The sequence below is a fragment of the Cydia splendana genome, chromosome 14, assembly GCF_910591565.1.
Source record: "Cydia splendana chromosome 14, ilCydSple1.2, whole genome shotgun sequence".
In the NCBI taxonomy this organism is placed as follows: domain Eukaryota; kingdom Metazoa; phylum Arthropoda; class Insecta; order Lepidoptera; family Tortricidae; genus Cydia; species Cydia splendana.
This window is the reverse complement of record NC_085973.1, coordinates 8,874,443-8,891,011: the sequence shown is the minus strand read 5'-3', so window position 1 is coordinate 8,891,011 and position 16,569 is coordinate 8,874,443. Positions and strand designations below refer to the sequence as shown.

The following is a 16,569-nucleotide window of genomic DNA, read 5'->3' as shown; positions in this document are numbered from 1 at the left end:
CAATACGTAGAAGCGAGATGTAGATATCTCTACCGTATCTAACGTATAGCTGCGTCCCTGTCGTCAGTTATAGTCTCTGCGGAAAGAGAAGAGTAGTAGAATATATTGGATCCCATACATTTCACGTCTCTTCTGTTTACTAAATTAAGACAGACCTTACTGAATTAAGTAAGAACTTTATTACTTATCACACTTTATTTTTACTTCTCCAGTAACTAAACGCGTTTGACAACTTCATTTCTGTGACGTTTTGGACACATTCAATCCAAAGCGAATAGTGCTATAATAAATATGAAACTCTAATTTATGTTACTGCAATTCCAATCCTAATACTATATGTTTAAGGTTCTTTTAGTTTTGCGCATAGCGTAAAATACGTCAGAAACTTAAGAATAACTCTGTAATTCTAAATTGTTGTGCACGGCGACTGCTCCCACGTCTCCAAGCACAAATTTTATTTTATTTCCAAAATTATCACATTTAGAACCTTTCATCTTCACCATGGATTACCAAAGCAGGCAGCTGGCTGAAGACTGCTTCTTACGGGAGCCCGTAGATGCACGAATAAGGTAACCTATATTTCACAATCTTGGTTCAATAATTTGATCCTTTTGTTAATAAATATATTTGCTTGTAATACTTAACTATAACGTAGTAAATGCATATTTACGCTACCATACTTAAATGTTCATGTAAGTATGCGAACATTTTTTAGAGCTTTGTGCTAATGCAGTGTTTTAGTACCAACAAACTGACTTGATGATTAGTACAGTGACCAAAGGAACTTCAATATCAAATAAACCCGTTGTATTAAGCTTTTGACACAATTTATTTGCAGTTGTTGTTACTAATTATAGTTCTTTTGCTTTGCATTAGAAAGAAGGTAAGTGATCTTGTCGATCTTGACATGTCTTTTTATTAAAAATCACCATCGAAAAATAAGTCACAGCAAATATGTTAGAATTATAAATCATATCGATCTTTTACATTCTTTTGCTTTCATAAATAATATAAACAATTTTTTTAAAGCGTTTTTCAATATTTTTCAATAAAAAGACACATCAAGATTGTTTACCTTCTTTCAAATGCTAAAAAAATAACTATACCGTCAGCATACACTGGTCCTCAAGTTTTTAATTTTATTATTATTATTTAATTGTATGTCTGTTCCATATCTCGGGACCATGGGGTCCCGGACCTTAGGGAGGCGTACGTGGGGCCGAAGCCAACAGCGCAGAGGCCCTTTAAGACATTTAATCTAAAAGCAAGGGATACACACGTGGCGGATTATTATTATTATTATTATAGCCTCTTTATTTCCATAACTCTTTTTTAGTTTCTGTTAAAATATGTTTTTATGCTGTTGTTTCTGTTGTTTTTCCTCCTTTCGTGAGGTATGGATCCCGTTTGGGTAAAGGCCTCCTCCCATTTCTTCCATAAATGTCTGTGTTTGGCATTGTACATCCAGTCTTTTCCTGCAACCTCTACTATGTCATCAGTCCACCGTTTGACTGGTTTGCCAACTTTCCTCTTGGCTGGTAATGGTCCTTTCCATCTTGTTGTTAGTGTTGTCCATCTGTCATCTGTATATCTTGAAATATGTCCTGCCCATTGCCATTTGAGCTTAAGGGCTTGTGTGAGCGCATCTTTGACGTTTGTTTTTATTCTTATAGTGTCGTTTTTAATTTTGTGCATTTTGTTTATTCCCAGTATGCTTCTTTCCATGGCTCGTTGTGTGGTGTTTATTTTTTGTTTGATCTTGTTGGTGTAAGTCCACGTTTGACATCCGTATAATAAACTAGGCAGAAGGCATGTGTCCATTACTATTCTTTTTATCTTCATACTAAATTTTCCTTTCAGAATTTCTTTGAATGACCAAAACTTTCGCCATGTAATATTTTTCCTTCTATCTACCTCTTCCTCGTTATTAGTCCGTGAAAAGGAAATTTGCTTGCCCAGGTATATGTATTTCTTTACATATTCAATTGTATTTCCTTTTACATTGATGGGGGTGTCAAGGCTATTAGTCATTACCTTCGTTTTGCTTCTGTTCATTTGTAAGCCTACTTCATCGCTTTCCTTGTCTAGTGTCTGTAACATATTTTCTAGTTGTTTAGCTCTTTCTGCAAATATGATTATGTCATCTGCAAACCGCAGGTGCGTTAGGCGACATCCATCAATGTTAATACCATATCCAGTCCAGTCCATATCCATATTATTTTCTCTTCATTTTAGAAAAGTCAAAGAGGAGCCTAAGGAAGACCCACACCCGCATCTTAAAGTGACTATGCAGACAGTCCGCTTGAACCCGGACTCGCAGAAGTTGATTCTTGATACATTGAGGTATATACATGGACCGGATTTCAAGCTTGGCAGTGCTAGCCTTTACAAGGTAAGGAGAGAAGGATACAAAACTATTTGATTATCCCTTTGACTGTCACAGTCGGCCATAGCCAAAAATATGAAAAAGTTTAATACATTATTTACCATGTATTTTTTTTATTGTATTTTTTCTCATTTACTCGTAATGCATGTTAATTATAAGAAGTAATGTATTGAAAATATGTGTCCCGCCGAGTTTCTTGCGGGTCCCATATTGGGATACCCTCCTCCAATTACAGGGGACTTAAATCTTCTCGAGGCAGAGGTGTAGGGTTGGAGCCGGTGTAGATTTATTTGATGTTCGATAGTTATAACATTTATTGGTTAACCAACCAAATAAAAACTGCCTGTGAACTATGTTGTACCTATTGTAAGACCTGTACACCAGTGTGAGAGAAAAGAACTTTATATTTCTATAAACCCTATGTTAACCCTACTAACCCTATATTGGCTCATGTAATGTTTACTTATGACTGATTTCAGGATAAAGGCACAAACCTCGGCAACAGGTACTGGATGGAGCGAGGCAACCTGGTGGTACAGGGAGGCTGCGACTACTCTCTCAACAATAAACCTGACATTGAGACGTCAGAAGCGCGGCTTAGAGCATTCGCTTTGGCTAAGTTGGAAAAGTAGGTTTTGTTAGGCTTTTAATTTTGATTAGATCGGCCCACAGATTTAAGTTTCGAGGCTTCTTAGTTACGGTCAATTCACGAAATCTGGTATGAGTAGAATAAATGAGTGAATGGAAATATCTAGGTGTGTATCAGATTAACCAATAAAATTGTGACACTGGATGTATACCGACACTGTGTCAGTCACACAACGACAGGATATAATTTCCATTTGTGCCAGCTTTCGTGAATCGACCTGTACTTACTACTCATTCATAAGTATCTATCTATATTGTAGTTCTAATTGTTGGGTAGCTTTAGGTATTACTTTGTTTCGAATAATTCGTTCGATACGATGCGCCTTTTTTTAAATCGTAAGTTTTTGTTTCAGGTATCATTTTCACAAAGCGCACTGTGCTGAAGCATTAGAAACGACGGCGGAAAGCCTTGAGAAGGCTCTAGAAACACTCTTCTACAAGTATTTCAAAGTAGACCGCCAAGAAAAACCTGAAAATGTCCCCACACCAGGGGAGCTACTTGAAATGAGAAACGACGAGAAAGCTGTCTTAGAATCAATATACGAATCCAGCTTTAGACTTAAAGAAAATGATGTCTGGAATCTCAAATTAAGTTTAGATTATTTAACGAAAATGTATGAAAGCAAGGAAGTCGTAGCGCCGAAAACGAAAAAGAACATTAACTACAACAGTCATTTCAAAACGAAGAAAAAGGAAGTTTGTAAACTGTTTTTAAAAGGCCCGTGTCGATTTGGTGCTAAATGTAAGTTCTCTCACGAAGTCAATGTAGAACCAGCAAAAGAAGTAGAGAAAGAAGAAAAGTCCCAAATTAACTATGAGCTAGAAATCAGGTTTCCAGAAGATACTGTATATCCTTATGAACCACCTTTACTTTTCTTTAAAACGGAGGTCAAAACTAGCACAATACCTGATTTGACTTGCCTACGGATAACGGCAAGACTAATAGACGAAGCTAAAGTATTGGCACAGGATGGTATACCCAGTATATACTCATTAGTAGAATTGTTAAATAATGAAGAAGATATATTAAATTTTATACAATTTGATACTAGAACTTTTCCAGAACCATCTGACGCCCTTTTCCCTCAATTAATAGGAAATTCTAATGTAGATAAGAAAAAACCGTCACATTATAAAAAAGGTGACGGTAAAGACAAAAGGGCTAATGTTGATTTTGAAGAGGTGTTGAAAGAGAACGCAGATATAGCGAAACGGTGGTTGGAGAAAAGAGACAACAATAGGTATAACAAAATGATGTCTGGGAGGAGAAAATTGCCCGCTTGGCAGAAAAAGAACGAGATATTAAATGCAATGAAGAGATCACAAGTAAGTCTTTATATCTCGACACCTTAGTCGCTACTGCTAAGAGCAGTAGGTAATTAAGGCACAGTCTAGCGAGTGAGGAAGACAACATTACATGTGTTAGGGACAACATGATCCCTTTTGCTTTCAAACATCGGTTTTGTTAGACAAGGAGAATTCTATAGTACTATTATCTATTCTGTTATATTAGAACGTGGTTGATAGTGTAATCGACTAGCTTTTAATCATTTTTTCGTATTTAATGTTACATATTTTTTATAGGTAGTAGTAATAAGCGGTGAAACCGGTTGCGGCAAGAGCACACAAGTCCCTCAATACATCCTGGACAATTGGCTGGAGAACTTCAACAAAGGCGGTCGGGAGCATGTCGAAATAGTCTGTACGCAGCCTAGGAGGATATCCGCCATTGGAGTCGCGGACAGGGTCGCGGAAGAGAGAGTGGAGAAGACTGGACAAGTTGTGGGGTATCAGGTATGTCAACTATTATAGACAAATGTTATGTATAGATTGGTTGGATAACTTTAACAAGGATCGGGAGCATGTAGAGATAGTGTGCACGCAGCCTAGCAGGATATCCGCCATTGGAGTCGCGGACAGGGTCGCAGAAGAGAGAGTGGAGAAGACTGGACAAGTTGTAGGGTATCAGGTATGTCAACTATTATAGACAAATGTTATGTATAGATTGGTTGGATAATTTCAACAAGGTTTGGGAAAACGCGGAGATAGTGTGTACGCAGGCTAGGAAGATATCCGCCATTGTAGTAGCCTATGGGTCACGGAAGAGAGAGTGGAGAAGACTGGACAAGTTGTGGGGTACCAGGTATGTCAATTGTTGTAGACAAATGTTATGTATAGATTGATTGGATAATTTCAACAAGGGTTGGGAAAATGTGGAGATAGTGTGTACGCAGGCTAGGAAGATATCCGCCATTGTAGTAGCCTATGGGTCACGGAAGAGAGAGTGGAGAAGACTGGACAAGTTGTGGGGTACCAGGTATGTCAATTGTTGTAGACAAATGTTATGTATAGATTGATTGGATAATTTCAACAAGGGTTGGGAAAATGTGGAGATAGTGTGTACGCAGGCTAGGAGGATATCCGCCATTGTAGTAGCCTATAGGGTCACGGAGGAAAGAGTGGAGAAGACTGGATAAGTTGTGGGGTAACAGGTAGGTGAACTATAATAGACAATAACATTAAGCGCTTTGGAACATAGTCATACATAGATTGTAGGGTGTAGTAATAATAAAATGAACATAATAAACTTATTAAACATTATCTTATCATTCATTGCAGATACGCCTCGAGAGCAAAGTATCATCTAAAACCCGGCTAACATTCTGCACAACGGGCATATTGTTACGACGTCTCGAATACGACCCTCAACTCAAATCCGTCACGCACATATTGGTAGACGAAGTGCACGAGCGATCCGAAGAAAGCGACTTCCTTCTGCTCATTTTGAGGGACCTTGTCAAAGTGAGGAAGGATTTGACGGTCATACTCATGAGCGCGACTCTGAATGCTGAGCTATTTTCGGATTACTTTGAAAAGGTTCCAGTGCTGGAGATACCAGGTTCGTGTGCATTTAATATATATAAGTAATTCTTATAACGGCTGTGCGAATTATTTTCTGTCCATGGTGCTGTTAGACTATTTGTACTATTTGTAGCCGTCGTAGGCCTTATGTAGTTACAATTAGGATCACGAATGATTAGTTAATATTGTCAAAGATTACCATCTTTGATCCAGTGATTTATTGCATTTTTTCCAGGTCGAACATTTCCCGTGGAGCAAATATTCTTGGAGGAGATTATGGAGTTATCGAATTACGTCTTAGAAGAAAATGGACCCTATGGGCGGAGGGTCAAAAAAGGCCAGTGTGACTTTATTTAAAATTTTATTTAAAATGTAACTTAAAGCTAATTATTTGAATTTGAATTTGAATATTGTTATACGTGTAGCAATTTCCCGCCATACAGTCGAATTTATGCTCTCATTTTAAAACAAATCTCATTTCAAAGTTGAAATAACATAGAAATTGGGTAGAATATTAAAGTAATATACCTATATCTATGACTGGCATTCGTTTACGTTGCCAGGCGTGGCTCATTCCGCGATTTCGTCGCGTCACTACAAGTACATGCGGCCCACACCAATTTTGGTGTCTAGCAGTAGTAGTTGCTGCGCACCGCTACGGAACGGACGCCTGCTCGCGCTTGCGCCACCTAGCGGTCATAACTATCGTTTTGTTAGAGATTGAACCTTCTGTACCTAGTACTATTATTTATTCTGTGACGTTGCTAGAAATGTAATTTAATACATAAGTACAAAGAAAATAGAGCGAGCAGAAGTTTTAAAAACTTACAAATCTTTTCCTTGCTCTTTATTTCTTGTATTGCAATGTTCATTAATCGCCTCGAAAGCAAAAGTCTAAAAAAAGTGTGCCCAACTTTTTATTATATTTTAGGTGACAAAGACAAGAGAATCGACCTCGAAACCGAGCTAGAAGCGTGTGACGTCCGCGCGTCCACGGAACCCCCCAAGGTGTCCATTCGCGACGAAAACCTCACCGTGGCGCAGGTCGTCGCCCGGTACCCGAAGTGCAGCAAAACCACGTGCAAGAACATGTATCTGATGGACACTGAAAAAGTAAGTATATTGTCTCTTTTTATTCTATCTTAGGCGACAAAGACAAGATAATTGACCTCGAAAGAGAGCTAGAAGCGTGTGATGTGCGGGGCGTCCATGGAGCCCCCGAAGGCGTCCATTCGCGACGAAAACCTCACCGTGGCGCAGGTCGTCGCCCGGTACCCGAAGTGCAGCAAAACCACGTGCAAGAACATGTATTTGATGGACACTGAAAAAGTAAGTATATTGTCTCTTTTTATTCTATCTTAGGCGACAAAGGCAAGATAATTGACCTCGAAACAGAGCTAGAAGCGTGTGACGTCCGCGCGTCCATGGAGCCCCCGAAGGCGTCCATTCGCGACGAAAACCTCACCGTGGCGCAGGTCGTCGCCCGGTACCCGAAGTGCAGCAAAACCACGTGCAAGAACATGTATCTGATGGACACTGAAAAAGTAAGTATATTGTCTCTTTTTATTCTATCTTAGGCGACAAAGACAAGATAATTGACCTCGAAAGAGAGCTAGAAGCGTGTGATATGCGGGGCGTCCATGGAGCCCCCGAAGGCGTCCATTCGCGACGAAAACCTCACCGTGGCGCAGGTCGTCGCCCGGTACCCGAAGTGCAGCAAAACCACGTGCAAGAACATGTATCTGATGGGTACTGAGAAAGTAAGTATACTGAGTTTCATCTCATCGATCCAGGTTGTATTTGATACTGTTTTGGTGTTAAGAAAGGACGGTTAGGAAATATATAGCATAGTTATTAATGTACTTAATGTGCTGTACATAGCTTACATCTATTACACTAGTAGATTGTTAACCAAGGGTGGAAAGTGAACCATATCACCCGAGATATTTTGGCGCTCGAACAAGTGAGAGCGCCAATAGTTTGAGGGTGAGATGGTTACTTTTACCCGAGTTAAACACTCTATTTTTCATTTCGACTATGAAGAAAGTCAAACACAAGAAAATATTTTTACAGCTAACAGAATTTGGGACTGGAATTGGCGCCAATTTGGTCGGAAAAAAATCTAAAACCATAGACGAACCGATCTTAAATTGGGATGAGTCCGAAATGTTCTTAATTTAAATGCGCCTTAAAAAAATGAAACTATATCAATGAATGTAATGTAATGATAGTATTTTAAACATTAATCATTATTTTAGTAAATATTTATGTTTTTATTTCATACATTTAAGTATTAAATACAAGTAGTATAATTTTTCATAATAATGCAATGCAATTGACATCCAATTTCGATAATACTTGGTCTGAAATGCCGAAGCTAATATGATAGCTTTTATTTGATTAATATGGCATATACGGCTGTGAGTCGTTGCTCGAAGTACAAATAAAAAAATAAAAAACTTTCCACCCTAGGGTGGGAAATGCAATTTTCCACCCGGCTATCAGCCTATGAAAGGTGAACTTTCCGAACAGGAGAGATGAAAAATAAATTACCAATTAGTCTAGAGTCCTAGAGACAAAGTGTCTTTGTGTGACGTACGTGTCTTTGAACGGACCAATCACGGCACGGGACTGGCTCACCTCTTCCCCCGCTCCCCAGTATTTTTGGCAGCATCGGTTTCATGAAATAATTGCTCTAAACTCCGTTTGGAGGATTCCTAGTCTATGCTTTTCCCTAACGAAACGGTTCGCAATCATATTTCCCTATGGGCGAGGATAATACCCGTCTGCTGTCAAGCGGACTGTTAGTTTGTTTGCAACCAACGTCATTAAGAATGAAAAACCTTAACAATTTGCGACTATTCAAGTTTCAGCTTGTGTGGATGACACCTTACCGACGGCAAAAGTTGCAGCGTTAGAAAGAAATACACTATTTTAAATATTATTAACATAAATTGTCCTCAGATAAACCTTGAGCTGATAGAGCACACATTGAAGTACATAGTCGACGGGAACCACAATTGGCCGCGAGAGGGCGCCATCTTGATCTTCTTGCCCGGCATAGCGGAAATCATGAGTTTACACGACCAACTGGCTGAGAGTCATACTTTTAGTCCTAAGTAAGTTTTTCATTAAAGTTCTGCTTACTGTTCTTATATTTTTAACATCATGGACAAATGAAACAAGAAGAGTCACAATCACAATGTTTGTACAAAGTCGCGTTTTTCAGTACTCAGGTTATTGGTAGATGGCATCACTAATGCAGCAGGTTCTATCCATTTTCTTCTTCTTCCTTGCGTTATCCCGGCATTTTGCAACGGCTCATGAGAGCCTGGGGTCCGCTTGACAACTAATCCCATGATTTGACGTAGGCACTAGTTTTAGGTTCTATCCATTTTCAATTATCAAAATAACTCAACTACCGTATAGATGGCGCTGAATATGACATTGTCGGTTCTCTTGTTTTATTCGTCCATGTTGGTACATATCAATTTTTTTTGCGGAGAATGTTAGGGGCAACAGTATTAGTTATTTTGTAAGCAAACATTAGATTCCGGCGTGTAACTTTCAACAGTATTTGCTTTCCATTAGGGGGTTAAATTTCAAAAACTTCTTCCTTATTACAACATTTAAAGAATTTACTTTTCAAATTTCAAGCTCTTACCTATCAATGGTGTAGTAGTAGTTGTTGCTCAGTATCTAAGTAACGAAGCTGTGGTATATACATATTTAAATTATTCATTATGAATATATTAAAAATATATAATTTTCAGAACCGGTAAATATATCTTAATACCGCTCCACTCTACGCTGTCGAGCGAAGAGCAATCCTTGGTATTCAACAAAACTCGGGTGGGAGTGAGAAAGATAGTGCTATCCACGAACATCGCTGAGACTTCGGTCACCATTGACGATTGTGTGTTCGTCGTGGACTGCGGGAGGATGAAGGAGAAACGGTAAGAGTAATATTACTGAATACCGGTAATTCTATTTAATACCTTTTCTTGTAGGCAGCCTTTGATCTAAATTATTTTGAGATCTCTCGCCCATTTACCCTGCTCGTACTTATATTTTGTGCGAGCGACATGTGCTGCGAGTTAATAAATCAATAACAGATTTCCAAAGTTCAAATGACGCTCTTAATACCGGTAAATATTTGCCTTCTATCTACAAATAGATTAAATACTGTTTGATTAATACCTTCAAAGAGACTAAAATGTAGTAATAATAATATGCGTTATGAAAAAGTAAGATTTTCCACCGTTGTACGTTTCACGAGGAATAAACTGCTACAAACAGTTAAATCGGTATATATTACATATATACTTACATCTCGTTACTGGCTAACTTTATTCTGAAGCTGGTCAATACTCGTCCAGTCCAGATAAATTATACTGATATTCCTACCATTAACTATCCCTCTACTATTATCACTCTTATGATTTACTACACTCCCGCTACAAAGCATTCTAAACTCATCAATCCTTTTCCAGATTTGACTCAAACCGCAACATGGAATCCCTAGAGCTGGTCTGGGTGTCCCGCGCCAACGCGAAACAACGTAAAGGTCGCGCGGGCCGTGTCATGCCCGGCGTGTGTGTACACCTTTATACTTCACACAGATACCAGTATCATTTGCTGGAGCAACCTGTACCGGAGATACATAGGGTACCGTTGGAACAACTGCTGCTTAAGATTAAGATATTACCGCTGTTCCAGAATATGAGCGTACATGAGGTTTTAGGTGGGTTTGATTATTATATTATATTATATTGTGGTGTTTAGATAATGTGTTTTGAATAAGTTTAACTTAATTTTAAGAGCTGACTTTAAGCACAATATTAACAATATCATGCAGCGAAGAATTTTAAGACGCGTTAGGGCCTGGTTACACATTGATTAGTGTTAAGTGCGAGTTCATATATTTACTACTTGCGAGTAGTACAGGCCATAACCGCATAGTATTATGGAAGCAAAGAGAATAAAGTGTATAGAGGCGGATTGTCAAAGTAAATTATGTAGCCACTGTAAATGTACAGCCACCTTTCGACAGAAGATTAAAATTGTTAGAACGCCATTTGAGTTTGATCCTTATTCTTTCACTGATATGTGTTAACTTGTTAAATATTAATATTAACGTCATCTCGACTGTAGGCCAAAGGTATGGTGCAATATTTTCGAGCGATGGCGCCATAACCTTCAGGATGGCGCCATAACCTTCAGCCTACTCTCGAGTAGATGGCGTTAATATTAATATAGTTATAACAAATTAACACATATCAGTGAAAGCATAAGGATCTAAGTCAAATGGCGTTTTAACAGTTTTAATCTTCTGTCTAAAGATGGCAGTAAATGTACTGTAGCTATATAATTTACCATGACAGTAACTCTCTATTTCAAATTCTCTTTGATGGAAGTAAATCGCCATCTACAAAATACTATGTAAATATTATGTTGAATCAGTTTAGTTTAATGTATGTGTCGTTAAAATATTCGATGTTGACTAAATGAAGTTATATTTATAATTTCATTGCTCTTTTTTAGATATATTTTTTTAAATTCCCATTTGTAATTCGCAGGCAAAACGATAGAACCGCCAACGAAACCGAGCATCGACAGCGCCCTCTGTCGCCTCCAAGACGTTGGTGCCCTTGATAAATCCTACGGACTCACACCTCTTGGAGCCCACCTAGCTGCTCTGCCAGTGGACGTGCGAATAGGAAAACTAATGTTGTTTGGAGCAATCTTCTGTTGCGTCGACTCGGCTCTAACGATGGCCGCTTGTCTCAGCCATAAGAGTCCGTTCGTCGCGCCTTTTGGGAAAAAGGTTGGTTTATCATTTTTGTCTATGTCATTGTCAAAGAAAAAGTTCATTATGAAATACTAGTGGCTTTATTAGTAAACGCGCTACAAACCTTAATGGGCCAGTCTTGTTGTGTCATTTTGACTTCTCTATACATATACAATTTAGAGTTAGCCCAAGAAAAGTCTGCAGAGATCTTAACAGCACACGCAGTACAGGTGTTATTTTAAACGTTAAACTTCTATGAAATTATGACGTATAAATAACACTGGCACTGCGTGTGCTGTCACAATCTCTGCAGACTTTTCTTGGTCTTAACTAATTGAGGCGTGCAGTTTTATGAATTAAATTGTAATTTTATATAAAATCAGGTCAAGAGGGAATGTGATACAACTCAAGTTGTCTTTAATGATTTTTGAGACCTGATAATCAATATTACATTACCATTAATAACTTGTCTACGTATTTTGTTACAGGGTGAAGCAGATGCCAAGAGAAAAGAATTCGCGTGCTCGAATAGCGACCAATTGACGACTTTAAGAGCCTACAGGGTACGTTATTTATACTATCTATAATATCTTTTTCATTAATTATTTGTAGTTTTGTGTAATAAGCTTGATATGTAATGAAATTGATTAATATTAATGAATAATTTGTATATTGTAAATATAAAAAAATAATTGTGACTTTATCCGGAAAAGTTAATACTTTTTGTAGGTTAATGTTATAACATTCGTACTTGTATTATTGAAAATTGTCTTTTTTTTTTTTCAGAAATGGCAACTAGCGTTGCAACGCAGCACCCACGCCGCCCTAGTGTTTGCCAACGAACATTTCCTGTCTCACAAGACGTTGCTCATGTTGGGAGACATCAAACATCAGTTGTTAGGGTTGCTGGCCGCTATAGGTTTCGTACCAGACATGCCAGACTTGAGGAAGAAGATGAGGAAAGACTCAGTTGCTGCTCTCACTGGACAGCAGGTGACATTTACAGTTCTTCGTTTGATTGGTCTTTAGGAAGTACTAGCTTTCTGCTTGCGATTTCATCTGCGTAGAATTAGTACTTTCATGTTCTAGTTCCGTAGTAAAACTCACCCCCTTAAGGGATGCTTTCCGTCATGACAACAACCCTATATCCTTTCCCGGGGCCCAAACTATCTCCATACCAAATTTCGGTTCAGCGGTTTAAGCGTAAAGAGAACAGACAGACAGAGTTTTCAGATATATAATATTAGTAGGGATAACGATGGCCGTGCCCCAGATAAGTATGCCATAAGACTTATGTACTGTGGATGTAACTAAAGTAAACAAGGTATTTTTTTTCTAGTTGAACTCGAACGGTGATAACGACAAGCTGTTGGCAGCCATTTTGTGTGCAGCGTTATATCCCAACGTCGTCAAGGTAATATAAATAAACTTATTTTTGTTATAATTTCACAGGTTTTTACTGCGCTCTGAAGCAACATACTATTTTAATAGAATATATTGCTTATGTTTACAAGACAAATTTCACCCAGAACAATGCGATAGTGAAATCCGAAAATGAAGGTTCAAGTTCTGATAAGTGGTTAGACTTGTTACTAAAATAACCACTTATCAAAACTTTGGGTTTGCAAAGTTTTAATAAAATAAAATAAATTAGCAATATTTGTTTAGAGAATAATCTATAAGTAATGTTTTTTTTTTATTACAGGTGCTCACCCCAGAAAAGTCCTTCCACATGCAAGCCGGCGGCGCTATCCCTCGTCAGCCAAACGCCGACGAATTAAAATTCAAAACGAAAACCGATGGTTACGTCGCGCTCCACCCTTCCTCCATCAACTCGAACGTCGGCTATTTCAACAGCCCGTACCTAGTGTATCAGGAGAAAGTGAAAACGTCGCGAGTTTTCATTCGAGAGTGTTCCATGGTACCGCAGTTGCCGCTCGTTTTGTTTTCTGGTAAGTGAAATTGCGATTTCATAGGCCTTTTCGTCTATAGCAGACGATTTATGGTGTAACACCGGAGAAACACCGTTTTTGTTGGCTGAATTTTCGAATTCGAATTATTCGCGCGTGGCTCTGATTCAAATATGGAAGTTGTTTTTCAAGTTAGTAGATTTACTGAAAATACTTTCACAAATTATGACCTGAACAGGTTGGTCACACTTCAATTATGAAACCAAAAAAAATATGTCATATAATTTTTTTAAATCCAATCGAAACACGCAAAAAGAAGAAGAATATAATACAGATGATTTCAACTACAAGTGATGTAGGAATTCTGAAGAAAAATCTTTAGTTTAATATAATTATTTAAAAATAAACAGATATGTAAACACTATGTACTTATGTTACGAGTCATAACTTATGACACTTCTTGTAGTAGTAGTAGATTTAGTTGTACACTGGCGTTCAAAAGTGCATGGAGATGTTTCAACCGTAATATTAAGGCATTACGGTTCTATCCATGCACTTTTGAACGCCACTGTATGCTTAGTCAATATACCTACGTCTTAAAATTGGAACTACATATTACGATATTGGATTTGTTTTAGGGTGCAATCTGTCAGTGGAACTGCACAACGGTACATTTATTGTATCCCTTGAAGATGGGTGGATCATGTTCCAGGTGGAGAAACATGAGGTAAAATTTACTATTGTAATATTTAACGTATTTGATCTTGGATATGTAACCTTAGCTAAATAGTTTAGAAGTAATTTTAGAAAATAGGCAAAAAGTTACAATTCCCCCTGTTTATCTCCGAAACTACTGGGTCTAAAATTTTGAAAAAAAATACACAAAATAGGTCTTTACCTATAGATCACAGGAAAACCTATTAGAAATGTGCAGTCAAGCGTGAGCGGGACTTAGTTACCAAATAAATATTAGTTTTTGATCCGACCCTTACGGGTTTTTTAAAGTCATTTCACTCACGTTTCACATTAAAAAATACATAGTTAAAAATTGTGTAATGTACGGAACCTTGCAACTCCGACTCGCACTTGACCGGTTTTTTCATAATTCGCATACCTACCTCGTCTTCGATGAAAAAAAAAAAACATATTCCTATAAATTTGAATATGTGGCGGGCACTGCAGCACGTCTTAGGGTGGTATTCCGTCTGTCCAATATATTGGTCCAATGTCATTGGATCTCACTCTCTCATTAAGCAAAATGTGAGACAAAATACACATTGGACAAAGATATTGGACAGGTGGAATACCACCCTTATCTACATAATATTGCCGTGCATAAAATATAATAACTCTTATATTATACGAGAAACGCGATTGCAAAGTCCTATTTTATTAGGAAAACAGGATTATCTTTTAAACGCCATCTAGTTGTTCTGTTTGTAATATAAGTGTTTCGTATGACCAAAGTATGACGTACTACTGATGGCAAGTGCAGATGGTTCTAGTTAAAGCGAATGTTGATAGATGGCGCTGATATACAAATTTGTCCCTTATTTTTTTCTCACGATTTTAATTATAAATTAGATATACATAGTTGGTCAAACCAATTTGTTAGTCAGTAAGAACCAGGAAAACTATACTCATCCTTTTTTTTTGGGCGCTAGTACTAGTGTAGTAGTGTAAGACAAAGATAGTACTATTATCTCTGTCTATGATTGAAATGAGACAGACAGTCCTTTGACAAACTATAACGATTTTAATTATATTTCAGGTGGCGGAAATGCTGAAAACGATACGAGTGGAACTTATAAACTTACTTGAAGAGAAAATCAACGATCCTTGTCTGAATTTGTTGAATTATGAAAAAGGAAACAAAATTATACAGACGATAGTCCAAGTCGTTACTAAAGATTAAAATGAAACGAAACTGCCATCAATGTTGTGATTATGACTCACTAGATGCTTAAAGTGTTCAAATTGTTACCAATTTTGTTTTGGAAGTTGTATTTTTATATTGTACTTTCGATTATTGTACTATATAAGTACGATTGATTATTCATTGAACATTGAGTTCAGATTAAGTTAACTAAACTGAATACCTACAAATATCGCTAAATTCTATAGGTACCGTCAACCGGGGTGAATAGGGATGGCTGGGGTGAATAGGGACAAAACTTAAAATGTGATTTACCTGATAATTTCTCAAAAATTACTTACATAAGTTATATCATTTGATTGAAAATAATAGTAGGTTTTGTATGATACCATTTGTGGGTAGTTATTACGGAATTGTCAAGTAAATCACATTTAAAAATTTGTCCCTATTCACCCCGGTTGACGGTACATTGTCTGTATAAAAAGCTGAGTTTTTAAAAAAATAACTAAAATCGTCGAATGCTATTCTCTAGAGTCAATGTGTGTTTCTCTAGGTACTATTGTACCTATATGTATAGAAGATACATTAAAATGTGTTAATACTTAATATTAATTATGTACTTGTAACATATCCCGGTGATCTGTTATTTCTCTTTGTTGGCAATGTACGCTTCTCAATGCAATTTAGGTACCTACTAGAAATGTTTTTATAAGTAGGCAAATTTTATATACTGTATGAAATAAACTATTTTGTTTATTTACTTAACACTTTTTATTCCTTAGAATAAGAGCACTACTTAATTTCGCCGTAAAAGTTAAAATACACATTTTGAACACTTTTATACATAATAATTAATACCATAACATAATACTCATACTCATACTCATACTCATTCTTTATTGGTAATAGGTAATTACATGTCAGCTTACATAACTAGTACAAATAACATTAAAAATTAAAATTAAATACATTAGCTACTTGCGTAGATTTCTATTTTTATCATTAATATTTCGCAGTCAGAAATTCTTCTATATTATAGAACGACCGCTCAACAAGCCAAGCTTTAAGTTTATTTTTAAAAATTAACAAACTAGGT

General features: G+C 37.2%; 1 protein-coding gene across 1 annotated transcript; it reads left to right on the top strand.

The window, feature by feature from the left end:
• The first annotated feature begins 379 nt into the window (after positions 1-379).
• On the top strand, positions 380-16,229 carry LOC134797166 (putative ATP-dependent RNA helicase DHX57). The gene is made up of 18 exons (XM_063769421.1): positions 380-569; positions 2,236-2,392; positions 2,866-3,014; positions 3,388-4,360; positions 4,619-4,828; positions 5,654-5,933; positions 6,132-6,239; positions 6,828-7,009; positions 8,861-9,015; positions 9,670-9,852; positions 10,390-10,640; positions 11,476-11,723; positions 12,176-12,250; positions 12,474-12,680; positions 13,027-13,101; positions 13,393-13,639; positions 14,236-14,324; positions 15,369-16,229. Exons 1-18 carry the CDS (start codon positions 502-504, stop codon positions 15,510-15,512), a joined length of 3,801 nt encoding a protein of 1,266 aa, XP_063625491.1. The 5' UTR covers positions 380-501; the 3' UTR covers positions 15,513-16,229.
• The last annotated feature ends 340 nt before the right edge of the window (positions 16,230-16,569 follow it).

What these genes read in the sequence shown, in the direction of transcription:
- LOC134797166 (XM_063769421.1), top strand. Translation starts at nt 502, where the DNA reads ATGGATTACCAAAGCAGGCAGCTGGCTGAAGACTGCTTCTTACGGGAG. An exon ending in TCCAGTGCTGGAGATACCAG is followed by an intron (nt 5,934 to 6,131) that starts GTTCGTGTGCAT and finishes CATTTTTTCCAG; the next exon opens with GTCGAACATTTCCCGTGGAG. An exon ending in AGTCATACTTTTAGTCCTAA is followed by an intron (nt 9,016 to 9,669) that starts GTAAGTTTTTCA and finishes TATAATTTTCAG; the next exon opens with AACCGGTAAATATATCTTAA.